Source organism: Cebus imitator, unplaced genomic scaffold (genome assembly GCF_001604975.1).
Source record: "Cebus imitator isolate Cc_AM_T3 unplaced genomic scaffold, Cebus_imitator-1.0 Scaffold280, whole genome shotgun sequence".
In the NCBI taxonomy this organism is placed as follows: Eukaryota; Metazoa; Chordata; class Mammalia; order Primates; family Cebidae; genus Cebus; species Cebus imitator.
In genome coordinates, this window is record NW_016107595.1 from 3,093,279 (window position 1) to 3,103,501 (window position 10,223).

Consider the following 10,223-nt stretch of genomic DNA (forward strand, 5'->3'; position numbering starts at 1 on the left):
AAAAAAAAAAAAAAAAAAAAAAATTTAAAAGTTGTCTGGACGCCGTGGTGCACACCTGTAGTCTCAGCTACTCAGGAGGTTGAGGCAGGAGGGTCACTTGAGCCCAGGAGGTAGAGGCTGCAGTGAGCTATGATCAGGTCACTGCACTCCAGACTGGGCAACAGAGCGAGTACCCTGCCTCGAAAAAGAAAAAGAAAAAACAAATTATATGCAGTTTGTTGTACTTCAGTTACACCTCAACAGCGTTTTACCCGCCACCACCCACCAACCAAAATCAAGGCTGTGCAACGTGAGGCGGGCGAGGGGACCCAGAGGGGGCGTGGCTCCGCGGGCCCCTCCCACCGCAGGGGCGGGGCTCACCTGCCGTTGCAGAGCAGCCAGCGCGCGAAGGAGCAGTGCGGCGCCAGCCTGTGCATGAGGGTGGCGGTGAGCAGGGTCACCACCAGCTGCACTCCAAGGACCGCCTGGGGGGAGGGGACACGACTAGCGGCACCTGCCAGAGGGTCACAAGCTCCCTCCCTCCCTAGGAACCCAGGCTATTTATAGAGAAGCCAGGCCCGATGGGGGAAGGGCGAGCCTCTTTGGCTCTCGCGGCTTCTTAGGGTAGGGTCCTGGGGTGAGCCTCGACTCAACCCCGGGAGCTCCCCTCACGTAGCCTGGCCCTGCCCTCCCTCGTCGGAGATCAGCACCCCTCACCACCACCACCAGCTAGCTGGAGTGTAGGGAGGTGGAGATCATGGGGTTCGCCTCCCACCTCCACTGTGGATTCAGGTATAATATTGATTTCCCGGAGTCTCAGTTTGCTCATCTGGAAATGGGTGCTTCCTATGTAGCCTCCTGTATTCTTCACCATCACCTTCCAGCCCTAACCACGAGCCCGCCACATTCAGTGAAAGCGGCTCCCAGCGCCTCCTGCACTCCGCAGTCCCGCCCAGGAAAGCCACTGCGTCTCGGCTGCGCTTCTTGCTTTCTCCTTCACCCTGGTAATTCTTTCCCCTGAGTGTCTCCGACCTTAAATGATCCCTGATGGTCCCATCACCCTCCTCCCGCTCGCTCCCTCCCTCTGTAATTAACCTCCTTGAAAGGGCATCTACACTCCCGGCCACCACCTGTTTTGGTGTAAAGACTTACATGTCTGAGTGGGGTGACCTTATTTATTTATTTATTTATTTTTGAGATGGAGTTTCAGTTTTGTTGCCCAGGCTGGAGTGCAATGGCACGATCTCAGCTCACTGCAATCCCCGCCTCCGGAGTTCAAGCGATTCTCCTGCCTCAGCCTCACAAGTAGCTGGGATTACAGGCGTGCGCCCCCACGCCCAGCTAGTTTTGTACTTTTAGTTGAGATGGGGTTTCTCCATGTTGGTCAGGCTGGTCTCCAACTCCCGACCTCAGGTGATCCCCCTCTGCCTCCCAAAGTGCTGGGATTACAGGCATGAGCCACTGTTCCAGGCCTATTTATTCATTTTTATTTCTGGGTTTGTTTTTGTTTGTTTGTTTTTAGGTGGGGGGGTGGGAGGGGTGGTGGTAAGAACAGGTTCTTGCTCTGTCACCCAGGCTGGAGTACAGTGGCATGCTGGGATCCCCACCGCAGCCTCAGCCTCAAGTGATTCTCCCACATCAGCCTCCCTAGTATATGGGATTACAGGAACCCACCACCACACCCAGCTAATTTTTGTCTATTTTGTAGAGATAGGATTTCTCCATATTGCTCAGGCTGGCCTTGAATTCCTAGGCTCAAGCAGTCCTCCTGCCGTGGCCTCCCAAAGTGTTGGGATTACAAGCGTGAGCCACTGTGTCCCGGCTTTTTTTATTTTTATGTTTAGAGATGGGGTCTTTGCTGTTGCCCAGGCTGGTCTCAAACTCCTGGGCTCAAGTGATCCTCCCTCTCAGCCCACCGAGTAGCTAGGACTACAGCCATGCACCAACACACCCAGCTATGACTTTTTTAATTAGGAATTTTCTCACCCAGTTCTTAATTCAGAACACATTTTCATATACTTATTTTTAAACGTTTTAGAAGAATCAGTCTGTGGTGAAGCTGGGTTTTCCTGCTTGAATGCAGTAAATACCCATTTGCTGCCAGTAATCACATAATTACGTAAAATTATATGCTCAGGAGAACTGTCTACTAGTATTCTGGTAGTATAATCAAAATGAAATAAAGATTATTTAATAGTAAAATTAATTATTAAAATAATCCTTTAATCAGGCATAAATAAGCTAAATTTAGGTGGAAAAATCCTAATGAGATGGATACCACACCTAACGAGGTAATTCAAAATGACTGCTGAGGTGGGGGCGGTGGCTCACACCTGTAATCCCAGCATGTTGGGAGGCCAAGGCGGGCTGATGATTACTTGAGGTCAGGAGTTCGAGACCAGCCTGGCTAACATGGTGAAACCTTGTCTCTACTAAAAATACAAAAATTAGCCAGGCATGGTGGCGCATGCCTGTCATCCCAGCTACTCGGGAGGCTGAGGCAGCAGAATTTTTGAACCCAGAGGCAGAGGTTGCAGTGAGCCGAGATTGCGCCACTGTACTCCAGCCTGGGCGACAGAGTGGGACTCCATCTCAAAACAAAGTAATAAATAACAGACTAATGGGACATTTTCTCCATGCCTGTGACTTGTAAACAGACCCGAAATATTTTTTCACTAATGAGGTTGATGCGCCACCTTTCTCTAAATCCTCATTGCTCGCCCTGCTCAGGACCTCGGTGCAGACTGGCTGGCTGGCACTTAAGGACCATGAGTGCCAGTCCCTGGGCCCCTGTAAGCTAGTGGGCCAGGGCTGTCAAAGCCCCACCCTTCCCCCGCCCCCTCCTCCCCAGGGCCTCCCAGTCTCTTTTTCTCCTCCCTCTGGGGCCTCTCACCTGTGACCTGCCAGGGTTTTAACCACCCAATCAACCAGCCCATCACAACCTCAGCATAGCGACACCTCCAGCCCAGACCTCTCTGCTGAGCTCAATCAGCAGACTCCTCCAGGCTCTCCTGGGAGGCCCCAACAACTGCCCACCATCCCATACCCCTCCAGGTGATTCAGGCCCTTCCCAATCTCACAGTCAGCACCTAACTTGATCTGCACCCTGCAGGCCCAGCTGGAAAGCACCCCTCCACCTCCCCACGGCCCAGCTCTCTCCTCAGCCCTCCCTGCGCCCAACCAATGGAGTCTCAGAGGTCTTCCTAGACCTGCTGGCTCTTCATCAATGACCCCAATACTCCCCAAACCCCCCTAAGGAAAACGTGGAGGGGTGCATCTCTCCATCTAAGCCTCCCAGGGGTCTGTCCAGGGATGTTCTGACAACCCTGCCCTCCAGCCAGTCTCCTATCTCAGAGTCAGAGCTCTGCAGACATCTCCAACGGTTTTCTGGAGTCTTCCATCAGCTCCTTCTTTCCCCTTCACTGGATTTATGATCCTCGACTCCAAGAACCCTGCTAAAATCAGTGCAGCCTCCCTCCATCTCCTTCCCAAGAGCCCGTGCCCTCATCTCCTCCAGCATCCCGCACCTCCGTCTGGGACGACGCCCCGCTTTCAACAATCCCGGCCTTCAGTTCCCTTCCTTCAGGGCGGTCTCCAGCGCCCCTCCTCAGGGTGGTCCCAGGCAGGGACCCTCTAGTTTCACGTCCCCTCTCTCTGCCCAGGCCAGTCCTGTCAGGATTGCGGGAGTCCCCCATCTCCCGGCACCAGCCTGGCCTCCCCCGGGCTGGGCTGTTTTAAGAACACACTCAATGGGTGGACCCAGAGCCGCGTGAGTCCTAAAGGTTCCAACTGTCCTGTCTCCCACTCTGAGACCCTTGCTCGCCCTGAGGCCACCCAGACCTCCTGGGTTCACCTCCCACGGCTTCCCCTGCCCATTACACACACCCCGATACAGCAGGGACCCCCGACGGTCGGCACGGCCACCACGCTCCTGCAGGACCCCCGTCCCCAGACTGGACCCCACCAGGACCCCACGCCACCTTAACAAGGCTCCAAATGTGCTGGGGTCCCCAGTCCTCTCTGTGGGACCACGACCCCTCAGCAGGACGCCAGGTCCCTAAAAGGTTTCCACAGAACGCTTAGGTACTTCCAGTCCCCTCGGTACGACCCCCGCCGACTCCCTCGGGGGTCCTGCCCCGAGAGCAGGGCCCCCAGAGAGGGACACACGGCCTTCAGCGTGCAGCCGAATCCCTCAGAGCCTCCAATCCCCAAAAAGAGACCCCATTCCCTCATTATCTCTCTGGACCGCCTCGTCTGGGCCCCGGCCCTGCAGAGCCCCCCACTTCGCGAGACGCTCGCTCACCATGACGCGTGCTGGAGCGCGGTGCACCAACCCACCGGCCTGGGGCTCCGGGCACTCTGCAGGAACTCGACCAATTAGAGCCCGACTCCTGTCTGACGAGCATCCGGTGTAACCAATCAGCGTCTTTTGAGCCGGCAAATCATCAGGGACGAGGAGGTCACTCGCGTTGCATGCCGGAAATGGTAGTTCAGATCCACTGGTTCTGAGCTCAAAGTCAAGATTGTGCCTGGGAAGCCTAAGTGGCCGACCTCTCTTAAGGCTCAGCCTTCTGTTACCTACACTTATCGCAAAGGTTTGCAGCGAGAGCATTTATTCTCACGCGCTGTCTCCTAAGGGACATCTCTGAGAGTAGAACTTCCCCCAACATCAAGAACATTCAATGGTCCCCACTTAGTAGACAAAGTACTCCTAAGTACTTAATACTCCTTAGTACTCCTAAGTTCTAAGTAGACTAAGTACTCAGACTGAATTCAGACCCCTGAATCTATTGCTAGCACTACTGTGCACCCTATAGTACAGTTTGCACCACCATGCTCTCTTACCTCCAGGCCTTTGTAAATATCCTACATCTTGCAATACATTCAAGAATGCCTCAATCTTAAAATAAAAACAAAACAAAACCAAAAAAAGAATGCCTCAATCATTGTCACCTGGCAAGTGCCTTATTCATCTCTATCAGCCAGGACTCTGGCTGTGCTCCACAAAATATCAATTAAAATGGGTTCAAGCAAAAAAGGGAAGTTTTTGGCTCATGTGTCAGAAAACAGTAGCTGGAGTGTCAGCTTCAGGCATGGCTGGATCAAGGACCAAATGTTAGTTTCTGGGATCTGATGGTCTTTATTTCACGGCTAGGAAGAAAGGGCTTCTGGTGTACATGCCTGGGTTTTGCCATTTGTCTTTCTGTAAATGAGTATGTCTGTCTGAGTGTGGATGTGTATTGGGTATGACCAAATGAGCATCTTTAGGGGGGTGGGTTCCTGTGCATGGGGCCCGTGTAATCCATTGCCTTTGCATTTTTACATTTTATTATGTATTTATGTTTTAATTTTTTTTTTTTTTTTTGAGATGGAGTTTCACTTTTGTTGCCCAGGCTGGAGTGCAATGGCGTGATCTCAGCTCACCACAACCTCTGCCTCCCAGGTTCAAGCAATTCTCCTGCCTCAGCCTCCCAAGTAGCTGGGATTACAGGCACACACCACCACGCCCAGTTAATTTTGTATTTTTAGTTGAGACCAGGTTTCTCCATGTTGATCAGGCCGGTCTCAAAATCCCGACCGCAGGTGATCTGCCCTCCTCAGCCTCCCAAAGTGTGATTATAGGTGTGAGCCACCGCACCTGGCCTGCATTACTTATTTTTTAAATAAGAGATGGGGGTCTCGCTTTGTGGTCAAGGGTGGTCTCTTATGCCTGAGCTCAAGTGGTCCTCCCGCCTTGGGGTCCCAAAGTGCTGGGATCACAGGGGTGATATTTTATTTCATTTTAGAGACAGTTTTTGCCCTGTTGCCCAGGCTGGAGTGCAGCGGTGCAATCTCGGCTCACTGTAACCTCTGCCTCCCAGGTTCAAGTGATTCTTCTGCCTCAGCCTCCTAAGTAGCTGGGATTACAGGCATGTGCCACCACGCCCAGCTAATTTTTATATTTGTAGTAGAGATGGGGTTTCACCATGCTGGCCAGGCTGGTCTCAAACTCCTGACCTCAGGTGATCTGCCCGCCTCAGCCTCACAAGGTGCTGGGATTACAGGCATGAGGCACCTGTGGAGGTCTTGAAAATGCATCTCTCAGATCTCCCACAGTGGCCAGTGGCCGTAGTGCTTTACCTCCCACCACCATATTTGTGCCTGAGCCGCTTTCCCTACAAGTTCTCCTAAGCAGTGACAGCTCCTAGGAGACCTGGGGCCCCTCCAACAGTGACACTGACTCTGGTTCACAACCGTGGTGTCCTTGTCTGTGGGTGTGTTTAGAATAGTTTAGTGGCTGGGCACAGTGGCTCACATCTGTAAACGCAGAGCTTTGGGAGGCCCAGGTGGGACAATGGCTTGAGTTGGAGACCAGCCCAGGAAACAAAGCGAGACTCAGTCTCTATTCAAAAGCCAAAAATAGGCTGGGTGTGGTGGCTCACGCCTGCATCCCAGCCCTTCGTGGGGCTGAGGTGGGCAGATCACTTGAGTCAGGAGTTTGAGACCAGCCCCAATAACATAGGGAAACTCTGTCTCTGCTAAAATACAAAAATTAGCCGGGCGTGGTGGCGCACACCTGTAATACCAGCTACTCGGGAGGCTGAGGCAGGAGAATCACTTGAACCTAGGAGGTGAGGCTGCAGCGAGCTGAGATCCTGCTACTGCTCTCCAGCCTAAGCAACAGAACAAGACTCTGTCTCAAATAAAAATAAATGAAATAAAAATAAAAAATAAAGTGGTGTGGTGGCTCATGCCTGTAATCCCATCATTTTGGGAGGCCGAGACAGGTGGATCGTTTGAGCCCAGGAGGTTCAGGACCAGCCTGAGCAACACAGTGAGACCCCCATCTAAAAAAAAAAAAAAAAAAAAAAAAAATTAACTGGGTGCGGTGGCACGTGCAGTGAGCCAAGACTGGGCCACTGCACTCCGGCCTGGGTGATAGAGAGAGACCCTGTCAAAAAATAAAAATAAAGTATGGCTCAGGGATAGAACAATTTATTTCTCTCTGTCTCTGTCTCTCTCTCTCTCCCTCCTCCCTCCCTCCTTCTTTCTTTTTGAGACGGGGTCGTGCTCTGTTGTCCAAGCTGGAGAGCAGTGGCGTGGTCTTGACTCACTGCAACCACCACCTCCTGGGCCCAAGCGATCCTCGCACTGGAACACGCAGCATGCCTGGCTAATATTTTTTTTTTTTACATTTTTTTTTTTTTTAAATAAAGAGATGGGGTTTCGCCATCATGGCCAGGCTGGTCTTGAACTCCTGACCTCAGGTGATCCAACCACCTCGGCCTCCCAAAGTGCTAGGATTACAGGCGTGAGCCACCTCGCCCGGCCGCCTGGCTAATTTTTAAAGATTTTTTTTTTTTTTTTTTGGAGAGATGGGGTCTCCATCTATTGCCCAGGCTGCTCTTAAACTTGTGGTCTCAAGCGAACCTCCCTCCTGGGTCTCCCGAAGTGCTGGGATCACAGGTGCGTACAGGCTTTTGGCTTCCCGCTCCCTCCCTCTATCCCCCTTTTGTCGCCGGCATTCCCTGCGCCCCCGGCTCTTCTCGTTTTCGGGCCGCCGACGCCCCAGCCGCAGCCGGGGACCTCCTCGTGGGGGGGAAAAGGGGGGGGGGGGTCCCCGCTGCCGCACTGCGGGCTCTTGGGGCAGCCACGCGGCTCCTCAGGTGTCTACGGCCACGCTACCCTGAACGCGCCCGATCTCGTCTGATCTCGGAAGCTAAGCAGGGTCGGGCCTGGTTAGTACTTGGATGGGAGACCGCCCGGGAATACCGGGTGCTGTAGGCATTTTGGCTTCCCGCTCCCTCCTTCGCCCTTTTGTCGCCCGGCTTCCCAACCGCCACCTGATTTTTCTTCCCCTTTTCCGCCCGCCGCAGCCCGGGACCTCGTGAGGTCGGTGGGTATCCGCCGCTGCAGCACCTCGGGCTCTTGGGGCAGCCAGGCGCCACTTCTGGCGTCTAGGCCCTTACCACCCTAAACGTGCCCGATCTCTGATCTCGGAAGCTAAGCAGGTGTGTAATCCCAGCACCTTGTCCGACCTGGAGGACAACGGCACACATCCCCTCCCCCTTCCCCTCCTTCACAAGAGGAGACCCTGGGTCCTCTGGCGCAGAGCCTGAAAACATGGGGTGGGGCCCCCTGAAGGATCTGATTGATTGATTATTATTTATATTTATATTTTGTTTTAGTTTTTGAGACAGTGTTGCTCTTGTTGCCCAGGCTGGAGTGGAATGGCGCCATCCCCGCTCACCGCCTCACAGGTCAAAGTGATTCTCTTGCCTTAGCCTCCGGAGTAGCCGGCATTACAGGAACGCGTGGCTAATTTTATATTTTTAGTAGAGACACGGTTTCTCCATGTTGGTCAAGCTGGGCTCGAACTGCCGACCTCAGGTGATCCGCCTGCTTCAGCCTCCCAAAGTGCTTGGATTGCAGGCGTGAGCCATTGCGCCCGATATTTATTTATTTATTATTTATTATTTTATGTATTTTTTGAGACGGAGTTTCCCTCTTGTTGCTGAGGCAGGAGTGCAATGACCGACCACAGCTGATCTGACCGCCTCGGCCTCCCAGAGTGCTGGGATTACAGGCGCGAGCCTCCCCATCCGGCTTATATTTTATTCTTTTTTTTTTTTTTTTTTTTTTGAGACGGAGTTTTGCTCTTGTTACCCAGGCTGGAGTGCAATGGCGCGATCTCGGCTCACCGCAACCTCCGCCTCCTGGGTTCAGGCAATTCTCCTGCCTCAGCCTCCTGAGTAGCTGGGGTTACAGGCACGCGCCACCATGCCCAGCTAATTTTTTGTATTTTTAGTAGAGACGGGGTTTCACCATGTTGACCAGGATGGTCTCGATCTCTTGACCTCGTGATCCACCCGCCTCGGCCTCCCAAAGTGCTGGGATTACAGGCGTGAGCCACCGCGCCCGGCCATATTTTATTCTTTTACCTTTCGACTGGCAAGTGTTGAATCCAAAGTGCACCACCCCACCCCACCTCGTGATGGAGAGCAAACCTGCAGTGTCCCTGGGATGGGGAAGCTGAACCAGTCCCACCCGTGGCCCTGCAGGCTCCCAGCCTTAGAAAGCAGCCCGAAGTTTAATGAAACTCACACTGGGTGCTTAGCCTGTGGGCACTGACATCAGGGACCGGCCTGACTTCCTGTCCACTGTGAGGGTGAGATCCAAAGGCTGGGAAGACCCTTCTGTCTCGCCATGCCTGTTTCCTCCCTTGGCCCCTTTCCTCTGCTCAGTCCCTGGTCCTGGTCTGGTTGTGTGGGGTTGGGGTGCCAGTGGGTAGGCAGTTCTTCAGCCCACGTGAAAGGACGGCCAGGGTCACTGTAGGGGTCCTGAGAACAGAAGGGTAGGGAACCGGGTGAGGAGTTTGTGTCGTCTGTCTGGTGACACTGTGCATGTGGCGGTGGCGCTGTTGGAGTGGCGGCGGCTGCATGCTCAGCTGGACCTCCAGAGCCACTGATCACTGGCAGGGGACCAAGGCTCACCCCTACTGAGTGGGGAAGGGACAGAAGGGACCAGGTGGGAAGTGTTGAAGACCTGAGTCCAGCCAGGCATGGCGGCTTGGCATATGCCTGTAGTCCCAGCTACTTGGGAGGCTAAGGCTGGAGGATCGCTTCAGCCCAGGATTTTGAGGCCAGCCGGGACAGCATAGCAAAACCCTATCTCTAAAAAAGAAAAAAAAATAATTAAAAAAATATTAAACTAGCCCAACGTGGTAGCTGAAGCCTGTAAGTCTCAGCTACTCAGGAGCCTGAGGTGGGAAGATTGCTTGAGCCTAGGAGTTTGAGGCTGCAGTGAGTCATGATCGTGCCACATGGCAAGAAAAATAAAAGAGGCTGGGCACAGTGGCTCATGCCTGTAATCCCAGAATTTTGGGAGGCCAAGACAGGAGGATCGCTTAAGCCCAGGAGTTCCAGACCAACCTGGACAACATGGAGAAACCCAGACTACACAAAAAATACAAAAATTAGCTGGGCAGGCCAGGCACGGTGGCTTACTCCTGTAATCCCAACACTTTGAAATGCTGAGCTGGGCAAGTCAGGAGGTCAAGAGATGGAGACCATCCCGGCCAACTTGGTGAAACCCTGTCTCTACTAAAAATACAAAAAGTAGCTGGGTGTGGTGGCACATGCCAATAGTCCCAGCTACTCGGGAGGCTGAGGCAGGAGAATCACTTGAACCTCGGAGGCAGAAGCTGCAGTGAGCCGAGATCGTGCCACCGCCCTCCAGCCTGGCAACAGAGTGAGACTCCATCT

General features: G+C 53.4%; 1 protein-coding gene and 1 non-coding gene across 2 annotated transcripts in view; one reads left to right on the plus strand and one right to left on the minus strand.

The window, feature by feature from the left end:
- Positions 1-4,354, minus strand: part of TMEM161A (transmembrane protein 161A) — a 21,478-nt gene extending 17,124 nt beyond the window's left edge. Inside the window, 2 exon segments of the mRNA XM_017501354.2 lie at positions 361-464; positions 4,283-4,354. Of these exon segments, the coding sequence (XP_017356843.1) occupies positions 361-464; positions 4,283-4,285 (107 nt within the window). The 5' untranslated portion in view covers positions 4,286-4,354.
- A 3,273-nt stretch (positions 4,355-7,627) lies between these two features.
- On the plus strand, positions 7,628-7,746 carry LOC119467342. Its single transcript, XR_005195882.1, has one exon. It is a non-coding gene; the product is annotated as a 5S ribosomal RNA (ribosomal RNA).
- The last annotated feature ends 2,477 nt before the right edge of the window (positions 7,747-10,223 follow it).